Source organism: Calonectris borealis, chromosome 10 (assembly GCF_964195595.1).
Source record: "Calonectris borealis chromosome 10, bCalBor7.hap1.2, whole genome shotgun sequence".
Lineage (NCBI taxonomy): Eukaryota > Metazoa > Chordata > Aves > Procellariiformes > Procellariidae > Calonectris > Calonectris borealis.
Genome location: NC_134321.1, coordinates 5,040,771 through 5,066,164, shown reverse-complemented (window position 1 = coordinate 5,066,164; position 25,394 = coordinate 5,040,771). Strand labels below are relative to the sequence as shown.

The following is a 25,394-nucleotide window of genomic DNA, read 5'->3' as shown; positions in this document are numbered from 1 at the left end:
GAAATTACTCTTGCTAAGCAAATAATTCACAATATAACAAGCTGGCACAAAGTTGTCAAAATGTGGCCCTCTTTCATCATGCCCAAAAGTTATGCATTTGATGTCAAATGAAGCCACAGCCTCTGCGCCTGAAATTACTGCAAAGCACCCTGGGGCCACTAAATAAAGATGAAAAGCCAAAGAGGTTTGGGGTTTTGGGGTGTTTTTTGTTTGTTGTTTTTTTTTTTAAAAAAAAAAAAGTTTGTTTCACCTCTTCAGCCTAGTGTTTTAGCAGGATAATGCATGGAAGGTAAACTGTAAAGCAACACTAACAGGCCAGGAAAAGAAATTACAGTCTGAATAGCTTTAGAGCAAGAATGAAGGAGATGCTGGTCACGAGCATGAGCCACACGTGTTGCTCACTTGCCAGCGTGAAAGCTTTTCCCTACCTCTGCTCCTGCAGCAGGAGACCAGAAGCATCCAAATGCTGACAAGCCCAACGTCATCACCGGACGAGATGCTGTTCAGAAACCACTCTTGGAATACGGATGGACTTCAAGGAGAAGAGCCACCCCAACAGCACGGACGGGACAGACGGAAGGGGGCTGACAATGATCGACCCACGCACCGCTGGCTGGAACGAGCACCAGCTTGCTCCCTCACCCGCGATCACTCCCAGCCCTACGGCTCCCTGCTGCCTTTCAACCCAAAGCAAACCACTCCAGTTCTAAAGTTACCTTGGTCACTGATGCAGGTGGACGAAATTCATTAAATCTAAGAACACCAAACATCTGTGGGATTGGCTATGCACAACATAGCGATGCTCACATTACCAAAATACATGAATCCATGGCATGTCGACACCAGTCTGGTTGTGAACGCTTACGCTCCAGCCGGGCACGAACTTGCGCACCGCCAATCTGAGTTACCCTAGTGGAAATACAAGCGACCTGGAGCAATCTTGTTTCATTTCAGATCCCAAGCTATAAAAATCAAAACCGCGTCTCCAGTACATTTTAGCCATTGTTTGGGAAGAAACAGGGAAGGAACAATAGAGAGAACGGGTCCCAGCCAGGTTCAAACCTTCAGGAACACTCTTCACCTAAGACCAGTTCCATTTCAGTTTCAGTACTTTCACAGAAGGGGACTGTCCCAGATCTTGAACTGTTCAATTTTTTTTTTTCACTTCACAGTGTTTCAAGCACCAGCGTTTCCATGTATTGGTTTCAAATAACCCTTTATATATATTTATTTATATATATATTTATATATAATTTATATCAAAACTGATAGTACACAGTATAACTGGAAGAAGAACTGAACTTAAAAAGGATATGTTGAAAGAGGATGGAGTTTGTGAATGCAATAAATAAAGCCCCCTTCCCTCCCCACCCACTCCCTACCCCAAAACAAAAAGTTGTAATGTTCATGGAAAATTGTGCACAGCAGATATTATAAAAAAGTAGATTCAGGAGCACATCCAATTATAAATGATTGTTAGGAAAATCATATAAAACAATGGAATACATAAAAGTGTCAAGAGTAATCGTTAGGGTGAGAAATTCCTTGGTGGCCAGGTGCCCACGGCAAGCAGAAATTATCCTGGTTGCATCAGTAAGAGGTCGATGTCCGAGAAAGTGTGTGTTCAAGCACAGAAGAGGCTCTCCAGGATTTGAACAGCATGGGCAGGTGGAGTGTTTGAATTTCATACCCTGATTCATAGTTTCCACAACTCCATGTGCAATTTTCAGAAAGATTCGTCGTTGACTGCTGACATGTCCCCCTTTGGCGTGGAGGAACGGGACGAGCCCTTGTCTGTGCTCTCAGAGCCCGAGCTGCTCTGATTCTGTTGTTCTGATCCTGCACTGGAGGTCACTGTAGAAGACGACGTGGAAGAAGAGCGAGTCTTTTCTTTAAAGTCTGTGATAATTACTGTGACATTTCCCACTGTGACTGCCAGCTGCTGTGCGGTACTTCTGTCCACATTTTTCAGTCTGGGTCTAAAATAAATGAAAAAACATTTATAAAAAGAATAAAAATAAACAAGAACGAAAAAGTTTATTAGAAAAAACATTTGACAACAAACTCAGTGTGACCTGTCCTCCGTTCGCCTGCGCAGACGGCAATAACTGGGAGGAGAACCTAAGCAGCAGTAAGTGCTGCACAGGGGAGGACGAAGGTTTGACCTGCTCCCTGCGACAGCCCGGGCTGCGAGGGCTGCAGCAGCATGCTCAGCCCCAGAGGAAAAGACCTGTTTTGCAGAGCTCTGCAAAGGGTGTCTGCTGTAGACTTATACCTAATCCAACTCTGCCAGAAAGGAGGACACTAGAGCAGAGCCAAGCGGACAGGAGCCAGACAGACCGAAGGATCTCCTCCCCAAGGGGCAGATGAAAGAGTTCTCTTATCTAAATTCACCATCTCATCATGTGCCCTGATGTTATGAGACAAGGCTGTGACTCTGCAATACAAAACCACATGAAAGCATTTGACCACAGCTCTTTCATTCCCATATTGGAACTCTGCAGCTGCAAACACAGGCACTGGGACAACTTGGCTTCTCTTTCAACTGCTTTGAGCTTATACAAATCAGATGCCCAGTCAGCCTATGTATAAAATCGCTCAAAATGTTCCCTCTGGAACCGAGGCTATTGTAAATAAAATCCAGAATGTACAACGGTATTTCTTGCAGCTAGCGCTTTTGGTTAGGGGAAGGGAAAAAAAAAAGAAAAAGAAAAAAAAAAAAATTCAAAACCACCAGAAAAGAACACACTAGTATTTATAGCTCAGGATTATCTCAGTAATTTGCATGCTATGCTATCATTCAATTAGTAACGTAACTAATAAGGGTCTAGACTCTAGGAAGCTGACATTCATGCACATTTCAGGGGCTGGTCCAAAGCTCTGATACAACAAACCTTGGACATTCCTCCAGCTACCAGCAAATTCCAAGTCAGCTGCAGTGACTGCTGCAATTTACAGCTTTTGCTCCTAATTAAGGGTCAGGCTTAAGCAGTGGAATATTCCCAATAGGGAAATAAAAACGGAGTCTTTATACATCAGTGAAAAGTAGCTTGCTGAGAACTGCCTTATTCCAAGGGATGGAGGGAAGGTTGGTTTACTTTGGGATCAAGTTCCAGTTTTTAAACCAATCTGCCTTTCCTCCTCCTCGTTTGCAGCACACTAGGCTAATGCAGCCAAAACAAAATAAAAAAAGGAAATTAAGCTGACTTTGTATTTGCTCTGCCTACTCAACGGCTTGCAGTGTAAGTTAACAAGGGAAAAGTCCTTAAAAAGTAGTTATCCAAGTGGTATTCTACAACTAGACAGAATAGAATAAAGTATTAAGGACGGATGTACAGCTTCAAAAATAGAGCAATTGTATTTCTGCAAACTTCCTTACCAAAAATGAAGTTACTGCACCAAAAATAATATTTGCATATCTAACCTAGGAGGCTGTTTCAATTTTTAACAAGTACCACAGGAAAAGCATTTCTGATAGAAAATACAATTAAAATACTACTGTGCCGGGATAACCGTCAGTAAAACCTCCTACTTGAAACAGCCCCGTCGTTTAGTGACCAGCCTTTTCAAACCCATAGCTGTGCTTAGTGAATTCCCACAGCAGCGAGACACGCGCCCACGCGTATGCGTTGTACGTACGCGCTTGCAGGAGTTGGCAAATTCAACACATAACCACAGGCTAGATTAAATGATGTCACCTGGTTCATGGGTAACAAGAAAGGCCAGCTAGCTCAGCAAGTTTTGGGGTTTCCATCAGCTTTCAGATAGCATCTCAGCAGATGAAGGCTGCCCTCAAAGCATCAGCAGCAAACACAGCAGCAAGCATTCCCGGAAGCGTAGTATGCATACGTATTTTCCTCCCTACGCCCCAAGTTCCTCTAGGAAACCCAGTTCTTCCTGTAATTTGCCTGGGTCATTTGTTTTCTCCTGTACTCAGAAACAGCCAAAAAAACGCTGGCCCAAATAGCGGAACAGACCTTGCTGCCTCCACTTTTCTACAGGGTTGAACATGCACGCCTGCTATTGCTTGTCAAAAGTCAGCATTGATAGTCATATTTAGAAAAAGAAAAAAAAAAAAACAAACCACCACCAGGAGTTCATATGGCCTAAGCTGCATTAAGTTTTGCCCAGAAAAGCTCCCGCTACCGGCAGCCTTTGAGATAAGCCATGCCTCAAGCGCCTGAATGCAACTACCCATGCATCTTTAAATGCCATGACAAAGTAACATGGAAGGACTGGGGAGAAGCAGTGCAGGATTTCTCAACAGTCCCTCTCACAAACATATTCTCAGTGTCAGTTTTAGAACTGAGCCCTCCAACCATTTCCGAGAGATGTTTTAGGGGTCTCCCTTGTGCAAAGAGCTGATTAAGCGCAGATGGAAACCTCCAGACAATCTCTTCAGCACACGCATACAATTTTTGCTTCCTATAGGAGGCAAAGGGATTGGCCCATTCACGTTATTTTGCAAAATTAAACACCCTAATGCTTCATGTTCATAGCTAAAAAGGTTTATGGCCAAATAAGAAATGTGTTTCAAAACAATTAATCTGAAAGTGCACAGGAAGGCATGGAATAAACCAAGATATTTTGTCAGAAACAGGCATAGTATCCAAGAAGTTCAAACAGGGTTTCTTAAAAATCCAGAGATCCTTAAAAGACAATTTGAAAAAAAAACAGTTAAGAAATCTGGGCATGAAAAAAACCTGAACAGATAACTTGCGACTCTCTAAAAATCAGATCCTTTAAAAAGACTCTTGACAGCACTCCTGAGCGTAGTGAATTGCAAGAAAAGTTCCACTAAACTAAACACTTAAAAAGACAGTTTAAGAACTGAAGGAGATGATGTATTCCTTAAAAATATCCAGCTACACCTGATACTATTAAGGATTAATTAGGAATGACAAAAGCTTGCCACAAAACATGGACTAAAAGGCTCTGCAGTAGACAGAGTGACTCCTTCAAGGAGTAAAAACAATTATTTGATGTAATCTATCAATTTAATACTATGTAATTAGTCAAGCCTCTTGCATCCTAAGTCCCAAAATAAATACCATTTCAAAAAGAACAGGACCAAAAAAAAAAAAAAAAATCATTGCAATAAAGCTATATTTCTCTAATCAAACCAGGAATGGACACTTCAATCTTTGGGGGCTGAGGAAGAGTTAACAGCAGTCCCTGCAAACAGCTCAGTCTTCTAGCCCAGCAAATCTCACACTGCCCTCACTACATTCAAGTGAATTGCTGTGTAAAGGATATTCACTTACTAAAGATTTTCATGCTATTATTTAAAAACTTCCAAAACAACAGTTTTCTGCAGTCATGTCTTGCCAACCTTAATGCTAATAGCAGTGCAAACCATATTTCCCACATGCCTTACAACTGTTTGCAGCTAACTAATATTGCTTCAGTTCATGTGGCTTCACTATAAAATACTTATTACAGCACATTTTAAGAAGAGATGCAATTCTTGTATAGCCCACATAGGAAAGCACCCAGTTGAATTCCACCTCTTGTAGCTCTGTAAGTTTAATAATATAAAAACTGTACTTTGATACCAAATTTTTTATTTAAGAAATAGAGCACAAGGTACCACCTAAAGAAAACAAGCATAGAGTATCAGTATAGGCAAGACTAGGAATGACCTCTCTCCACAGACAGCTACTTATTTGAAACTTAGACAAATACGAAACCAACCATTCATGCTTTTTGTTGATAGCAAGATTCTAGCAAATCTGTTCATGCAGTCTTTTAATTCCCGTATACTTGGATAATTGTCTTGACAATTACAGTGGCTGATTACGGATAAGGAAGTTAAAAAGTAACCTTTGTTACTGCTATCGAGTGACGATAAGAATTTGATAAAGACCACTACGATTGCCAGTTAATTTTTTCTCCCACTGTGTTTTACAGCCAAAAGCATTACTGCCCAATTGACAATACAATTATTTTAGCAGAGGAACGAAAACTGAGTGGACAACAGAACAAATATTTCCCATGCCTGAATCTGTCCTCACCAGCAGAGTGTTTGCGTGCTTGTACATGGAGAAGGCTCCTAGCCACTGGTGGTCTTCCCATACTAACACTGACAGACCCCGTGGGTTAGACAGTACTCTGTCTCTGTCAGTCCATCAAAAAAACAGTGTCTGCTATTTAACACAGTTCTCAGATACTGAGAGCTTAAGTTTAGTATAAAGTTACCTTGAAGTGTGATTTGAGTCGCTGGTCTTTGTGGTAGTATTCCCAGACTGTATACTGTTCGCTTCGCTAGGAGGATCTTTCACAATATCTGACTTTGGTCTGTAAGAATTGGAGGGAAGAGGGAGAGTATGATGTTAGATTAACTGCACAATTAATCAATGCACAGTGCTACTGAAACCACTCCACATTTAATAGTGCATCCTTCAAACTTACTTAGTCTTCTTGTTGGTGTTCTTCTTTGTAACACTTGGACTAATTTCCTTCTCTTTGTCAGGTTTTTCTTTGTCTTGTTTTTCCACTTTCTCCTTCTTCTCCTTCTTAGGTGGTGGTGGGGTTGCGTATTGCTGGGCAACTTGTTGTGCCACCAACTGAGAGTTTATTCTAGGTTTTCTATAATGACAATAAAAAGAGAGATCTATAGTCAATTTTACACAGTAAAAATGACTTCACCAAAAGCAGTATGAAGATTTATTTCAGCAACTATGGAAGAATACTCCACTTACAAAGAACCAAATGGATGTCCTTATTTAATGTGAAGTACTACTGCTGGTACCAACAAGACAGAAATTTTAATATTAAGAAATACTCCAAACTGCTGTTTCATCAGTTTTTAGCCTCATCTAACATTCTTAAGTATAATGCTCCCTTTCTTCCATCCATGTCATGGAATCGCAGCCAATTTTGGGGGGACAATAGTGAAAAAGCAGCTTTCAAGAAGCTGCCAGCCCCGCACTGTGGCTACACTTTAAGAGACATGACAAAAATAAGTTTCCTGATAAACATCGTCTCCTTCATATCTTTCAATTCAATTTTTCAAATGAGCTTCTGGTTCCCTGAAGCAGCAAATCTCACACAAATAACAAAGAACAAGAGAAGGTAACTGAGATGACTTTGTCCCAAGGCCCGGGACTGAAGCTCACTGGCAGGAGCACAGAAGACAAGCGGGCATTCACACTTCCACGGGGGAACGGCCGTGCCAGCCTCCGACACACCGTCTTCGCACAATTGTCTGCAGTCCCAATGGTGCTCGGACAAAATACACAAGCCAACTGTCTTTCAAAGACTACTTCCATTTCAAATTATGATTTATAAAAAAAAAAGTTACTGATCCTCAGGTAATCTCACAGAAATTTGTACCTTCCTCTCTTCTGCATTCTTCATCCAAACTCTCATCTCCTCTCAGCTTAACCTGAAACCTTTCCATCCTGGCATATCACCAAGCAGTTTATACTCTGAATACTCTGACTATTCATGACCTATTCAGCCCTTCAACACGCCAGAAAGATCTATGCTTCCCCACACAGCTTGGGGGGGGGAAGAAAACCAGGTTATCAACTCCATTAGTCTTCCATTATGAGCTGAACACTAACTGCAACAGTTGCTCATGCTTCTCCATAGCCGTTACATTGGTCATAAATACGACTCAAATTTTCTGCACAGGTTAGACTACAGTAGACTGTCAATGCAAGTAGTACGCAAGTATCATTGTCTACTACTGGAACGTGGGAACCCAAGGGTTTCCGCTGCAGAGCTCTGTACCTGCACCCAGTTTTTACTACAAACATCTAGAGAGACTTTCTTAAGAAGCTACTTAGTGCTTTCTTGTGGTTTAAAAAATAAATGTACAAAACACTAATTGCTCACATGTAACATCTGCATTTAGAGACGATACATACAGATAATGGAACACCCAGAAAAGTTCTACTCCCTGTCACAGGAAAAAACCAAGTATCTCTTGGCGCTGGTTTTCTGTATAATGGTACCAAGATGCTTTTACTGAGGCCAGATATACCCAAATTTTTCATTTCACTACCTCAGCTTATTATAAAGTCTATGCAACAGGTTGTGATCAGGCCCCTGATCCACCTCAACACCACTGGCATTTGGATTTTTCACCCAACGCAGAAACTGTAATTTGTTTTATGCTACAATCTGTGTATATTGCTGAATGAACAAGTGATGATCTAGTGAGTGAACAAAGATGATCTAGCGTTCAGCCTTAAATAACTATGATGCTGAAATGTTTGGCAGATCAGATCAAGCAGTTACCTGTTCCACAGAACAGAAGATATTTAGCATCCTCACATTTAAAATCCCATATATAGCAATTTCTGTCTGTATGACTGAGAATAAACACATAAGAAAAAATGTTTTGATTACATGGAAAAGTTTTTTCAGATTGATGCAACCACACTAAAAGCTGACATTAGCTTGTATCAAGCAACCTGCTAACCGCCTACTCAAAAAGAAAAAAAAAAAAAGAAAAAAAAAGATAAAGTGTCAAGAAATCTTCAAAGAGAGGGCAGATACCATCTCCCTACATGATTATACATGATTAACCTCACTGCTCAAAGCTGCCACTTCTGCCCAGACTTACAGTTATTTGCTGTTTACACAACCAGCTAAGTCAGAAACCCAAGCAATTCATGGGAAATCCCAATTCAAGAATTTGAGAGCACCTTCAAAGTTTTTCTGCTTTGCACGACTCTGATGTGCCTGCTTGCAACGTTATTTCCAAGCCTTACGTCCAACCTCTGCAGCTACTGAGCTGCCGTTCCTGTTGCAGGAGTGCTGCACTGCTTGAATGAAGATATAAATTTTAAAGTGGAAACTTCAACTAAACTAAAATAAAAAAAATACATAAATAAGTCAACTGCATTTCCCTAGAGAAGGCTGGAACCCAAAAAAGACCAGCCTTCAAGTGCTCCTGCAGAGACACCTCCCCCCGTGTTCTCCCGCTCCGTATCTGTGCTGTGACGGCACACCACATTTATTAAGTTTTATCATTTTCTGGCCAGCCACTGACGTAACTAGCACAACTTCTCCAAACCCCGTATTTGCGTATTGCTTCTTAGACGCCACGATGGCTCGCTGGTAAGGGCAAACCCAAAACCGAAAGCCAAGAGAGCAGGCAGCAGCGTGCACAGGCAGGGGACCTGCGGGAAGGGGGGCCAGCCCTGCTGACGGGCGTTCTCCTGCCGCACCGAGGAAGGGAGCAGAAAGCTGCTGAGACTTCGGTCAACACCGAGCATGTTTCAAGATCTGCTGTACTACTAGAACAGATTTATTTTGTTTTGGGTTGTGTTTTTTTTTTTTTTTAAATAATGCAAATAACTCAATAGTTTTCCAATTCTTAATTTGGACATTTTGCTCACACTAGCAGCAAGCTTAGGAAGGTTAAAAAGCAGGTAAGTTAAGCAACTGGCATACTAATAGTAAAAATAATCAGAGTAATAAAATCCTTCAAATAACACCCACACTGCCACTACAGCCAGGACACACTGGTCACAAGCCCTTTACAAAAAAGCCAAGCAAAGCAAGTAGAGCAGCACATTTTTACCCACAGCAAACTATAACCATAGTAACCACAATCGAGTAAAGTAGCTGCAGTATCCAAAACTTGCTCCAAGTTTCCCTGCCTACCAAAAAACACACTTCAAGGGCTAATGCTGATGATCTGATCTATCAACCCTAGCACAGGCCATCCCTCCGGACACCGCTCCTGCAGCTACAGCCATCCGTGCCCTATCCTAGTTACGCTGTTTGTCAAAGCAGCCACCCTCTTTGTGAGTGTTGTGAATTCCTCCCCAGCTGCGGCAGCAGGTAAGCTTGCATTGCCATCTAGAAACAAGGAAAAGCATAGATTCAGTAATACTTTGCAGTGGATACTAGTTGTCTTCCCTCTGAGAATTTGAACAAGGAAGGGAAAAAAAAAAATCAGTGGAGAGAAACAAGCCTCATTCCCATTTGGGCTACAACTATTTAATGTGCTTCTGCTTCTACCACAGAACTTGTATTGAGAAGAACAGAAGGATCCCTTTCTTCTTCTTCTATTTTTGAACACTGTAACAGGCCCAAGCCTCCCTGCCCCAAATTTTGGTGCTGGTGGTTTTTTTTTTTTTTGCAATCTCCAAAGAGAATGTTTCAACCCAAATACGCAATTACTTTTTTAATATATCTTTTGAGCAGAATATCCTGAACAGAAACTTGTAATCCCTTTCAAATTTTTTCTAAGACTAAACAGCCCCATAAACAAGTATTACAATTACAAACAACCATTTTTACCCCCAAAATCTACTCATCAACTCACTTTCTGTAATATTAAACAATTCATATAAACAAAGAATACATCTAAGTGACAAAATCAAACCCCAACTCGGCCTCTTCCTAGCTTTCTAACCAGCACCCACACTTAAGGAACAACTATCTTGTCATTTAGTAGAAGGTTTAAACTAACATTACACACAAACCACACTTAACAAGTCTCAACTTCCAAAAACATTATTTGAAGAGACGCAATACTTAATATTACACTTGGTTCTTGAATTCCTAAGCAGACATCAAACGGTGAGCCACAGTGCTCTGCTTCTTGCAGGCCAGCAGGTCTTCCCGACGAGAGGAAGAAGATGCACGATTTCCGTATCTGTTCCCCAGTCCGTGCTGGGTCCCCTCTGCCACCAACGGGGTCGGTGGCACCACAGCTACTCGCCCAACACCTGCTACAAGAGACTCTGCTTGATTCCCCCCTACCTGTGTCCCTACAAATAGAAATGTGGTGTTACACCTTGGTGGCCACCACTTACGCCTACTCTGCACCTAGTGTCAGGTGAGTGCTTTCAAAAACAAAGACGACAGTATTGTGCAATAACACCTGTCAGCAGATAATGCCAACAGGTGAACATTATGAGAACAAATTTTCCATGAAAGTATCTGAAATAGGTATGTTTCCTTCCACCTGAACATTAAGGTAAAGTTATGCTTTGTTTGGACAATTTTCCCCTAATTTAAGAAACAGCCTGGGCAAAGACTCAACCACCAAGATCCAACCCTGATGTGACAAATAAATGAACATTATCCTTTTTCTTTTTTCAATATAAAGAGGATTATCTTCTCCCTGTCTAAAACTAAGAGCAATTAAACTAAACTAACTGTTTCAAAATTATGTTCAGCCAAATAAATTGTTTCACATTAGTTAAACTGTAGTTTACTTCACAGGAGCAGGTATTTGTGCAACGATCAGTGATCTCTGCAGCAAGGACATACTGACGCATAAAAAAGCTGCAATATATTTGTCTATTCCAAGCATGGGTTTAACACCTAGGTCTTTACCATCAGCTATTGTAAATGATACACACAAATACTCTTTACTACCTTTTAGTAACAGACCCACACAGAATCATTATGCCTGCAAATACTATACCCCAAGATTGTCATATTAAGTGACACTGGGATGTCTGGCTCACGGGAAGTGGAATAAAAGCAAGACGTTTCATGAAGGGCTCACTGCCTATGTCACCGTACTCTTGAAAACAGAAAAAATACGTACTTTTAAGGTTCTGGCAAGTACCTCGCAGTGCTTCTCTACCTGCATCTTCTTCTGCATCTCAAAGCTTCCCTTTAAAGCCTGTCTTGGGACCAAATCCAAAGCACTGATGCCCAGGAATTCTGCTGCTCCACTCCTAACCCCTGCAACTGGGCTTAAGAGTAGAGCAGCACAAATCACATCGCACATCCAACACATGGTAGTTACTCAGACCTGGATTTCAACAGGGATACAGGAGGATAAGTTGCACCATATTTTTCATGTGACCCTAATTTCTGTATCTGTTTGGGATTTCTTTGGTCCCGCTGCCTTGAGAAAAGGCAAGTCACCCACCTCCTGCATATACTCTGGAGCAGAGACAGCGGCTTGCTTTATACCCACAGAGACCTTGAGGGACTCCAGCAATCCCCAGAAATGTGGATCTAATTACAATTGCTCTTACTTTCCTACAACTATGTTATCAGAAGAATGAAAGTGGCATCAAGTGGGATTTCAGAGTCAAAAGCCTCATGTAACATGAAGTACCAAGGATTTGGATAATTTCATGCTGTTCTGGCTTTGATGGAAGTGGCGATACCGGCAGACCTCTGTGTAGCTCACCGTTTCTTTGAGAAAACGTGTTGCATATGCTGTGCAGTGTGAAGTACATAATTATTTTAATAATCCTAGTCATACATGAATATATCTTTGCTCAAAGAAAAACAAGAAAACAAGACAAGAAGTATTGACGTGAGTGTTTATAAAACAGTTAGTACCAGAACAACAATACAATAAGCATACTTTGGAGCAAGATTGTAAAGCAAGGTTAGAAACTAACCCATAAACACATTAAAAAAAAAATTAACATCTCCTTAAAAGAAGAACCAAAGATTTGGCAAAATTAAGCCATAAACATGACGGGATAAGCATTCATTCTTGCATGCATTTTTTCCAGCTCATTTGTGATGACCACCCGGTCCTTTTTAGCAGCAAGAAAAAGGATGAATGGACAAATTGTCCTTAGAGTACAACTGCAAAGCAGTATGGAAGCTGTATACATTTATCAGATAAGTTCTCCATGTAATACAAGACCACAAAGCAATAATAAAAACAGTAAAAGACAACTAGAAGGACAAACAGCAAGAAATATGTGATTAAGCAATATTTTGTTGAAAGAACAGAATTTTACTTTATCACTGATGTGCTAATGCTGTGCTTCTACTTAGAAGACAGATGTTTAAAAACAAATAAGTTAATCTAAGGAACATCCACTTCTGGGCTGCAGGTGTTGGTGTTTCACAGCATTGCCAGCAGGACAGGGTTATCTTTCAGCTGGAGAACAGTATTTGCTACTAACCTTATACAGAAGGGCACAGCAACGTGTTTGAAAGACTCTGAGTGTTAAGGCTGAACATTTTGGAAAAAATGTGAACAAAAATAACAGCTTCACACAAACAAAACAATTGTTCGCCACAAAATAAACTATGTACATTTAAAAATGTACGGCCACCTCCAGAAAGCCTCCAACAAACTGTTCAACGTCCTCCTTGACCATCCAGCCCGCTGTCTCCCATCTCCTTGGAAAAGCCAAGAGTAGGCAACGCAGAGATAAAGGAGCCTCAGCTTTGCGATAACTATTCCTGGCCATGACAACAGACCTTGAGCTGTTCAGATTTCAGAAGAAGAGTATTTTAAACTTTATGTTTGTCCACCAGAAGTTTTTAGACTTCAGGTTGTTTCTCACCTCCCACAGTACTTATGTTTTTAAACTTTAAAAAATTCAAAATTATTAGCAGTACTTAATATTTAGTGGTCCCTCAAAGCTGCCAGCTCCCCTGCCTTTTTGGGTGAAAACCTGCTTTTCTTCAATTTCTCCCCCCTTTTCCTTTTTTTATCAAATTAAGAATTGGAAAGCTATTAAATGAAATGCAAGCTGCCACCTCCCTTTACACAACACAACAGGCATTACTGTGTGCTGGAAAGCGGCTAGTCCTTGCCTCTGTGCCACTACAGGGTAGAGCCTCTTTGAATAATGCCTGTAAAAAGAACACTCAATTCTTACTTGTTACAGGAGCCTTAGCATTGCTTACTTTTAATTATTTGGGTGCATTTACAAATCAAAGTATATAAATCAAGAAGTTTTATTCCCAGAGTTGCCACTGCACAGATTCTGCAGCTCACGTTTCTGATTTTTTTTAGTGAAAATATGCTAAAAATCACAAATCCAGTACTAAGCAAGTTCCAGAACTGATCTATGAAACTATTTCAGTATGACTGCTCAATAGCATAGTGTAATAGGTTTTTCAATACTTTTACAGTTCTTTTTTTAATATACATTATTTCATACAATCCCATTACAAAATAGTTTAAAGTCAGGGCCATAAGATGTTTTTGGAAGCAGTTCGACCAGAATTTTGCCATGCCGAAGCTGCCAGTAGTCACGTAAGTTCTCAAAACACCCATTCTAATACAGTACAGAACCCAAAACTACAAATAACATTTCTTGTAATTGGACATAGGCACTACCACAAATCCAAACGTGAAAGCAAACCGGGACCATTAATGTCATACCAAATCAAATAAAAAACATCTTATATGGTGCTCCTTGCACAGCCGGACTTAGGACCTGGTGGGCTGCCAGCAAGAAAAGAGCCTCAAGTCGAAGAACAGGGCGATTTGGGAATTTGTTGGAAAATTTTCAGTGGAGAAGCACCACTGTTTGCATTTTTGCAAGTATACAGAACTTGCACAAAACCTCTTCCCCCCACTCCAAGGGAAATTGATAAATCACAGACTGGGCTTTCTGGTTAAAAAGTACTGAGCCAGAGACTGATCATAAGCCCGGGTCTTCTCCACCCAGTCTCACGGGCTCCGCTTACCTTACTGCCCTGGGTCTTTGTGCTTCTCTACCACACACCCTTATAAAAATAATTCAAAAAAAGTTGTCTAACATTGTACAGTGCACATGTTTTGGACTACAGGTTTATTCTGATACGCCTCTGTGTTCATGATACCAAGTAGCGTAAGACAGTAGCAAACAAAAGCTCCTGTACACTCTGGAGAACGAAGAGCCATCCGTACAAGGTCTCCTGCAAAACAGCATTTCTCAAGAGCAACAACTCTCCCCTTTTGCAGCTATTTAATTTGAAATCACAAGATGGCAAAAGGAAAAGTTAAAACACAAGTTCTTCTTCAGGCTTCTTTGACACCAGAGCATGGAGGGAAAAAAGCGGTGATGGTGAATAACAATGCTGAGTATCAGTGATTGGAACAGAGCTTGAGGTTTACTTAACCACTAATACCGTAAAATTCACTTACTATGTCTGCAGGAGGCAAAACAAAAGTCATGCTGAAGTTTTGGAAGAAATACTGCTCTGTTTCTCCTTTTAGAGTAAGAGCCTGCATGGAAGCTCAGGCAGCACTGGCAGTCTCGCCCATCCTTTCATCTATAGCACCTATCTGAGCTGCTATCTGAGCTGCAACAGGAGATAATTTCTTATCTAATCTGCAGCAACTAACGAGTGCCAGCGAAAGCTCTGAGGCTGTCCACCAGATACTCACCCTGCCGCTGCTTTCTCTGCCCAGCCTGAATCCCTGGCAGAGACCTGCTCCGGCGATGGCGACTGCTCCCGGCCGGTCTCGGCTCCATCCCTGGAGCTACCGGCGGAGGGTGCAGCCCCCACACCTGTCCTCGCCGGCTGTGCGGTGCTCACCTGCACGGCTGCCCATCAGCGGGCACTGCAGGAGCTTGTGGGTATGGGTATATACATTATATATATATTTATACACTATAGCAAGGCAGCGCTGAAGAGCTATGTACACTGCTGAAGTTGCACCTGCATTCATCTGCTGGAATTATTTCCAATAGAAACATCCTTTAAGGATTAGAATGGGAAAAAGTCTGAATTACCTTTTTCTGCTTTCATTACAAAATAAAGCACATTTCCTTAAATAAGGAGTTCAACGCACTTCTAAATAAATGTAAACTGAGTAAAGAATTGGCAAAGCACCAAATTTACCACATTTTAAGCATGTTTTGTCTTGTTTCATGGGGAAGCAGAACTGTCCAAATGATCACAACTTCATTATGCTTACAAATATTATAAAGCTACTTCTGATTCATGACTATATATAAAATCTAAGACAAAAGTACACAGTCAGAATTACAGTTTTTCAGATGCTTTCTTGCTCCACTATTTTACATAAAACATAATTTTCTAAGATTTTTTAATGGCCCGTCTAAAAAATAATCAGAAATTAAGAAAAAAGAGCACAATATATCTCCTGCTTAAACCAAAATTTGCAATGTGTAATAGATTAAAATAGCATCAATTCCCAATTGCAACATCACCCTAAATTCCAGCTGAACAAGAACTTTACAAGTCCCCTTCTTGCTCTCTGCCTAAGCATTTGCTTACCACCAGCAGCAGTTAGGTCTGTGGCTAAGCATTCAGAAAAAAAGCATTCCCTCCTATTCATTTATTGCATTTGTAGGGAAGAAGTTCTACAACAGTAGAAAAATTGTGCTAATATATACAAAATCCACAAGCAAGTGTTTACAAAATGAGATGCAACCGTAAATGTAAAGCTCACACCAAGCCTGAACTTGAAAAGATGGCCTTGAGATTACTAAATCATTTTTCTTAGGTATGTGAATTTCTTTGGTTACCAATAATTTCAGTCTTATCTTGCAAGTGCTGCACAAGCTTCATTTCTAGAAACTTATTGCAGCCTCATCACGCTATTGACCCATCCGCTGATCCACTCGGAGCTTCCGGTTAATCCATCACTGAAAATTCAAATCAGTACTTCAGCAGGTTGTACACCGAAACGGTAAAATTTGTTGTGGAGCTGCTTCTGGTGTTTTCATCTATGGACACACCTTACTGCAAAATGGCAAAATACCAAATGTTCCATGATTTACGACGACTTATAAAATTGTTATGGAAAATTCACTGATCTCAGCACAAAATTTACTTGCCTACTACCATCAGCATGATGATGAAACTAAGGTGATTTTACTTGCTTGTCAAAAATAAGCTGCTCTCACTAGCAAAAATTTGAGAACAGTTCATAAAGCTGGCAGCAACCAAGATGTGTATAATAAAATACTCAGATTTACAACAAAACCAATTACTTAAATACTTCTTCCTACTTGTCTGTTTATTAAGATATGTATGATTCTGAGGAAAGCAAACAGGCTCAAAACTTCCTGTTGAGTAACAAGGTGCAGTTGGCAGCATGAGGGTATAAATGAGTCTGATGAAAATTTAACATGTAGATTCCCCAAAGCAACTGCTTATGGTTATTGTGTTATAAATTAAAATAATGAAAATATGAGGAAAAGAATAATTATAGCAACTCTAACTACAGCTATAAACTAGGAATACCAGACTTGGTGTTATAAAAGTACCTTATCACTGCTGCTAACATATATATTTCCATTTCAGACACTGAAATCTTGAGTAGTAACAGAAATTGTCACGTATACACCATCCTTTAACCCAGCCTCACATGTCCCATTCCGGAGCATCTGCCTCCAGGTTTTGAGATACCTAAGTTTCACACTTCAAAATCACAGCAGGAGAGACACCAAACTTGGAAAACAAGCAAGGAAAAAGGAGAGGTGCTGAGAAAATGAGTTCCCTACCAAACAAGAGATGTCAGTTAAATTCTGAAGTTGATCCCCTCCCTAAAAGTTACTAAAACTAAAAAAGTAAAATACATTTCCAAAAGCATCCTCCTTAAAAGTATGCTACTGGGTAAGCACAAAGAATAACCCATACTTTTGTAGGAAGATGAGTTATAAGAACATTCTCTCTTCAAACATGCTCAAGCATCTCCAAATTTGAATACTTATCAGCCATACAATGCCTAATAATGTAGCATCACATATAATACCATTCTAAAGAAGCCTGTCAATATTTTTTTTTCCCCCAGGAAGAGAAATGGTCTAATCTATGTATGCAAAAAAATCAACATTTAAACAATGGGTCTAAAACACCACCTGTTGTATAGCTAGAGCTGAACGAGATTTTAAGGTTTTGGTTTTGACAACACATTTCCAACATCCATAACTTTTATTAGCAAATGGAAGGTAAATTTTAACTTTGAAACAAGGTGGATTTCTATAAAATCGGAGACTGAAATTTTAAAACTTAGAGCCTAAGTTTTAAAGTCGGCTCTGACGCAGAAAGATCAAGAGTCAGGTTTTTTGCAATCGCTGTCACCCTTTCAAACATTGTCCTAAGATCAGTATCGACAGGACTGAAACAGCCTCTGAACCTGTGAGCAGTGGTCACTAGCAAGAACTACATAACAGGTTTCCAGTCACTTAAGCATAACGCTTAAATTTACATAATACTTACACTCTGAGAAACGAAGATAATCTGAATACCTAACCTGCAGATAGAGAGGCATGATAGCTTTGCTTAAAAACAAAGAAGCAATTTCTGAATAACTCTTTTGTGGAGCCCCCGACAATGCAGGGATGTGGTGGTTTATCAGAGTAAAATTTCACTGTGCTTGCATGACACTGGAACACTGTACACTTGGTGGAGGAGGGGGGAAGACTTCTCTATCATTTACCAACCAGGCTAAGTTCACATAGAAGCAAAATGAGAAACTACCAATTCTACAAGAAATGCTGAATAGTCTCAACAGGCCCTAAATCTCTAGGGATGCCATTAAAAAAAAAAAAAAGGCATCCAATTTGAGCAAGGCAGTAATTTTAATTCAGCTACATCAAAAACTGCAGGCTTTACCTACGAGACAGAAATTGAGTTTTTCCAGCAAACAAAACCTCCTTTTTATTAAAAAAAAAAAACCAAACACATCTATGATAGGATTTCCTTTCATAAAAAGCGACATTTCAAGAGTCCTTGAACAACCAGGAACATAGCTTTGCCGATAAAGCTCCAGCCTGCAGCAGCTATGCAATTTGAGACACATCAGGGCTGCTGCAATGTGGAGCGGACACTGCACCGCTGCTCCCAGCGCTGTTCGGGAAGCCAGCACAGCACCAGGCTGCAGCACGGGCAGCTGGTACCCACTGGTACCAGTAAGTGGTACTCCACCTACTCCTTCATACCTCTGTCCCAGTACAATCTGCGGTGAAATAGTCATTGTCAATGGTTTAAGAGGAAACTTTACTGTTTAGAAAATCAGTTTGCTTTCCTAAACACAAGAAGAAAAAGACACTGAAGGACAATGAGGCAGGCAGATGTATTTTCAAAAGGCCACCACATGCTCAGAGGAGCTTTTTCTCCTCGTTGTGTCCTCTGAACACAACCTGATAACTGAACACAGACATACAAGTGACATTTCGGGGTGTCTGGCTCCATCCAGATGGCACAGCACGTGGCAATCCTGGACGTGCATGCACTGCTGCCCAGGAAAGCCGGAGGAGAAGTCAGGTGCTGGGCTACCATTGATAGCTGCTGTTCAAGCACCGTGGGAACAACGCTGCCGGAGAGCACAGAAACTTTTGCTTTCAGAATTCTTTCTCCTGGGCGTGAGGAACTGACCCAGATGGTTTCAAAATTTGCCAGGAAATAATATTACAATACTCAGTTCAGAAGCTCTTCCTCCCCCTAACTAGAAAACCTCAGAAGAAACCTACTTAGTAAACTGTTGGTTCCCTACTTGGAGTACCAGTGTGAGTTATCTACATGTGCCTGGCACGCTATAGGATAGGGAAACTCAACTACCTTTATAAATAAAACTAGCAGAGCGCACTATCCTACATAACAAAAAGTCAAGAATAATTAATTCAAACAACAGAAACATTTCCAAGTCCGTCCTCTGTAAGCCAACTTCTGATCTGCAGATAACAATGGTAACGACTTGTCCAGACAAAAACATCATTTTTAAAGAAAGTTCTCAGATAAGGTAATCTTGAACCTAAAATGCTCACTTTATTGTATTCTCAAGTGTCCTAACACTGTTATCATTCTCATGACTAGTATTTTGCAGTTTTGCATAAGCTCACATGGCTTGCATTTATCTGTATACACACAGACATCCATGCACAACCAAAATCCTGAATTGTCATCATTCTGGTACAAGCCCTAAAGGGGGAAAGCAGGCAAACTCAGTTAAAAGTTCACTTTTTTTTTTAATTCTTCAAAACAATTCTGGTGCTCCATCCTGAAGAAGTGGTTAGTCTCGCTGAAAACTACCAGTTACACTGTGAACCTGTGCCAGCTGCAAATCGCTCCAACCGCCCTGGCACCATCATTTAAAGTCATTTTCCATTTAAAGAGTCTCACATCAGCGCCAGCACAGCCTTTCATTACCCATCCCACTTAATACCCACAATCTCTCCACAGCTCACTCGCTCAGTCTCCACTGACCAAGCAGCACACAGAGACTGATGTGTGGATTATTGGGATTCCTAATGCCTTTTCTCCCCGCTGGCTGAGCGCTTGGCAGCCTGCCTGACCCGCAACACGTGTGGGTTTGTCAGCCTAATGCACTATGTCATCTGGAGAGTCTCGGGACGAAGCGGGACCCAACGGCGTCCACATAGCAACGGCTGACGGCTCCCAAAACTCCCAGCTACTACACTTTCCAGCACTGGTGGAGAAAGAGATACAGAAGTGAGTGCCTGGGTGTTTGCCACCACTTGCTTTCCGGGAGGCAAATATGCAAGGTAAGAGCAACAGCATTCAGCACAATCCTTTAACCGAAGGCTGGAGAGTCAACAAGGGCTTTCCCGTACAAAACATCCATCCTCACTTGATTATTGTCTTGCAATGACTCAAAATTCGCACGTAAAGATTCTGGATTTGAGTAATTTTTTTTTCACATAACGCCCCTTCCGTTAACTAAATAATGACAGTGAAAATTCAGAGACACAGGCTCAAAAATGAGTTGTGACCAAGTCAGTTCTCACTCACCAGTTTAAGAGATCGCTATTGAACTCTACCTATGCCTGGCATTTAGTCAGGGCAGAAAGAAATGAGGCTTGGGCATTTTTTCTGTATAAAAGATAACTGAGATATTTTCAAGTGTGAGGCAATACATCAGCCCTGTAAATCCCGCTGTAAATTCTTACAGGATGAACATACAAAAGGAAATACCACACAACGTGCAAATATCATATAAATGCAAATTTAACATCATGCCTAACTAAAAAGTGTAATGAAAGTGAAACTTGTTTGTAGATGAATGAAATACAGAAGCCAGCGGAGATCTTACTTGGAAATGGAAGAAAAGAATATGCAAAATACAGCTGAAGTTTCACTTCCTCTATACAACAAAATACAACAGAAAGCTCAAGCACAGCACATGGCACGTCCTCTACAACCTCCTCAGACACCACACGCTGTCCATAGACACCAAGATTTTCTACTTTATATCTGATGTCAGATAACAGGTTTTTTGTGAATTATCATCTGAGCAGAGAAAGATAAAGATTACCAACTATATAACTAAATACAGGGATTTATAGACAACATATTATAAATCTATTTTTCTGCTAATAAACACATACTAATTATTTTATAATAGCAAACACAATAACAGACCAACTAAAAGAAAGTCTTGAAAAGCACTACTAAGCAGTCCAACTGCATTGGGTTTAGTTCTGGTTTAAGCTTATCCTTCAGCTCTCCGCATCGCAATATATCCAGGCACCTCAGTGTCAGGTTTATTTATCAAGACACCCCTTGGTTAGGTTTATTTCCATTTAACTACAGGGAAACTGTGACAAACAGTGACTTGCTTGCTTGAGGCTGACCACAGCAGAAGAAAATAAATGAAGTTTTTCTGAGCCCCAGGACTACACCACACTGGTGATACACATCTACCAGATTAGAGAAAGAACTTGCTTCTGGAGATTTGCAAAAATGACTCAGTGAGATTATACTATTTTATGTTGCTTCCTCCTCTAATTTCTTCCTGGATTTGTGCAGCTAATTGCTTATCACCAGAATTTCCAAGTTAAAGCAAGCTAAAAACAGAACCTTGTTTTTACTCAAACGCATTGCAGAAAACAGTGGGGACTGAGTTGAGCAACCACTTCCTAAGGAGCTCGTATACCCTCGCTCTGCACTAAGACTGAGGAGTGAAAAGAGCAGAACCTTTCAGGGCTAGCATAACTTTGTGAACAATTACACGCATACAAACCACCTAGAGGAAAAACCAGAAAATATTTGCTCATCATCATCGCTCTTAATAATCTCTGGGGTCACTTGCAGCCGCAGCAAGTGCCAGGATTCAAACCATCGCAAAACTTCCCCATCCGCCTGCACCGCCCACGTGAGACAGCCCTGCCCCACTCCCCATGAGAGCCCTGCTCCTGCCACCAGCTTTTCAAACCCACTTATTCCCCCTCGCCAGCTCCCAACGCAGCCACAAAACCAGCTGGGTTGATACCAGTGCAGCGGCTGCTCCGGCACTCACGGTGAACAGCGGCGAGGAATGTCGTGAACGCTGAAGCCCCAGCACAAGTATTTGCAGCCTGACCTGGAACCCCAATAGTCTATTTAACGTCTTTAAAGACTGAGTGGCAACTTAGAAAGTAGGCTTAAGTTCACTACCTGAAAATGGTCACTTCTGCTAGAAAACTTGGGGGTACACAAGGTAGGAAAGGTTGAAGCAACCACCTTAATGCTGCAATAACACAACTGCTCACTTTTCAAATGTTTCCTCAGAAGAAACCGAAAGCAATCAAACAACACAGAAAAACGCATGGAAATTATCATTATGGCACAAAAACAAAAGCAGAAAAGCTTTTATGTGCCTCCTTTTAACAAAGGAAAGTCTAATTTTGAAACAGCTGCTTCACTGACTCAAGCCCACGCCCCGAGGCAGGGGCTAGGTTGGGTTTTGTTTCTGTTTATTTCACAGTTTCCCTGTTTACTCAGCTTCTTTCCTCTCCCAGTGGCAGCCAGGGCAGTGCGGGGCAAGCAACTTCATCCAAAACCAACAAGCAGTCCTTGCCCCCGACAGCCGCTCCACACTGCTCTTCAAAATGCAGGTAGCTATGTCCTTCTGAACTTGGAAGAAGCTTCAAGTCTTTTCTAAAGGAAAAGGCAGCAAATCACCTCAGAGCTTGCTCGGAGAAAAAAAAAAAAATCCTGTTTCTTTCCAAGTGTCATATCAAGCTGAAAGAAAGTAGTGAAGGTGAAGAGGGAAAAGCCAACGACTTACACAGTCTAAGCTTGATGTAGCTTAAATGCTACTGACACAACTGTTAAAAAACCACCAGCACAAGTTGGAAGACAAGTCTCTGCTCCTTCCCTGGAGGCTGCAGACATTTCCTGGAGATGCTGGTACAGTCACCAAATGCTTGGGAAGCATCAGACTTCTCTGCTTATGCACAAATGCACTTCGGTAGCGTTTCAGATGATCCATCCTACACTGAAGCTTATCCCCAGTGATACCAATTCCACCAACTTCAAGTGAACGACTTTTGCCTTACGCAGGCGAAGGACTGACCTACTGAGGGACCAGGGCTGAAGGAAGAGTCACAACATGAACCTTTTAAACACACATTTTAGCAGGAAACTGGATACCGAACATCCTTTGCAAACAAATATGCTCATTTTGACATCAACAGCAAAGCTCTTCTACAGGGATTTCCATGGAAAGCCAGCATTTTGACAGAGTACAAGTCTTGCTCGACTTCCTTTGGGAACGGTGTGCTTGCATTAAGGTGTAAATCCAGGTCTATCGTTCTCCTAATCTCAGGTACACCTAGCCAGCAAAAAAAGGAATGCTATTGCAATGTGTATAAAACACTGTGCTACTTGTGATACTGTAACGTGGCTAACAGTAGCAGTGCTGGGATCTAACACATCTGACATCAGGACAGGACTTCAAAGCCCCACACTGACCACAGCAGAGCCTGTGCCAGCGTGTGCTCCCACCGGTGCTAGCGCTGGTGGCCGTAGCCAGAGTACAGGCGAGTCGTCACCCGGCTGGCTGAGCACATCCGACACTCTCAGCAGGCTGCAGTCCACATTCACGGTTGTGTTTTACACAGCATAATAAAGCAGTAATTGTCACATGGGACAAAATGAGCAGCAAGGACTTGATGGTCGGGGACGCAGCACGGACTGAAACGGGAATCACACTGGCAGGAGGACATAGGATCCTGTGCCGCTCCGCCTTCAGCATCATCAGGAATTGTTCTACAGCCACGTGTGCATTCACCGTGTGAATACACCTTCAGCCTGAACAGTGCTTTTTCCATCATCATACTGCACCAACAGTGCCCCTGTTCCTCTTGAGTAAAGGTCTTTATAGTAGCAGCTAAAACAAGAATTTCACCAAAACAGACTCCCATCAAAGTATTTGATAAAAGAAGTCACCAAGAGATGGTGTTTCTCAGAAAAGTGGATTTTCAATTTGAACAGACGTTGTCTCTTAAAGGCTACCATTTCAATGAGTGACATGTAGTGACATAAAATACCTGAAAATAAGCTTATAAAAAGAACCTTGAATCATCAAGTCTAATGAAGCTGGCCCGTTAACAAGCAGCACACAAAGCATGCCCACGCACAGTGCCTACTGCAAAACCAGGACCCAGGCCTTTCACAAATTATTTCTTCACTGCTTCAAAAAACAAGTAAAACCACCACAGCAGCTTCACAGGCACACTCATCTGCTGCTTTTATAAGACAGGTTCCAGCAACAAAATCTTCTTTCGTGTGTTTTTTTTTATATCAGCAAGAATTTTGGGTCATTTATTCCCCTCTGGTCCATTCATAAGAGAAAATCACTCACATAACATGGAGTCTAAGGTTTTTTCCAGAATTTTACAGATGGGTGAAGCAAAGTTCTCTGTGCAGTTAAACTATTTCAATCCTATATGCGCACACCCTCCACACTGTAAACAGGCGCACAAACAACTTGCCTGGGTTACAAGTGCTCAGTGATGAGCAAACCTTTTGGATGCCGCAATACCTATAACTGCATTTTACAGAAAGCAACAGCAGTACCAGGGTCGTGATGGTTTTAAGTTCAACAATTTCTACAGGGAGATATAAGCTTAGACTAAACCAGCCCCATGTAGTTAAAAAAAAATGACCCTCAGACTTGCAAGCTCACTTTCAGGGCAACCATGCAAAACTGGACAAGTTATTCTAAATACTTCATGCACTGTTGCAATCACGGCATCTCTCAAATTCTTTCAACCTGGATAAGATATTTTTACATCAGCTGGACTGATTTTTGTACTCATTTAAACTTCCCCCCTTTTCACAACCCTCAGGAGCAGCCTGCCCATCACACAGGCCTGAGTGGGTAAGGATCATCCCCGATGCCTCGGGACGGAGGTGATGGCAGAAGACTGGTAGGCAAACACTCCTGGAAAAGTAAGAAACAGCGAAAGAGCCTATGAATAACTACCACCTGCCTACGCACTGAAGTACGCTAATTATAGAGAATAATTGAATGACTGCTTTCCTTACTCAGGGAGGTGCAGATAAGAGTATGGGTCTTCTCATACCTCGGATGCAAGTTTAAAATGTTCTCGGTTGGCAGCAACGCACAGGAAAAAAGTCACCAGGTGTGACAATTAACAGCTTCATTTGAAGTCTCTCTTGTTCAAGTGAATAACTCTTCTACCTCAGACATACTACATGAAATAACCCTTCCTCAACTAAACAGATATATTCAAGGCACACAGCTAAAACTTGAATGTAAAACCTGTAAGGCCCCCAACATCGGGAAGCAGCCATACTGTATTTTAACGTGGTGGAGTCCGAGCCGAGCCTCCTGCCTGCACACACAGAAGGTGCAAAGGGGACAAGGGCTGCCGTGTCCTCCTACAACCCCAGCAATACTCCACTGTATCAACTCCTGCTTTTTTAAAACCAGATTCTCAGGGAAACTCAAAAACAAGACCATGCACCACCCTGCAGAGGAAAAGGAGAGATGTCTA

General features: G+C 41.4%; 1 protein-coding gene across 1 annotated transcript in view; it reads right to left on the bottom strand.

The window, feature by feature from the left end:
• Positions 1-200: 200 nt before the first annotated feature.
• Positions 201-25,394, bottom strand: part of RYBP (RING1 and YY1 binding protein) — a 43,652-nt gene continuing 18,458 nt past the window's right edge. The window contains exons 3-5 of the mRNA XM_075158617.1: positions 6,412-6,588; positions 6,199-6,297; positions 201-1,979 (exon numbers count right to left, since the gene is read on the bottom strand). Of these exons, the coding sequence (XP_075014718.1) occupies positions 1,727-1,979; positions 6,199-6,297; positions 6,412-6,588 (529 nt within the window). The 3' untranslated portion in view covers positions 201-1,726. The remainder of the gene's footprint in view (positions 1,980-6,198; positions 6,298-6,411; positions 6,589-25,394) is intronic.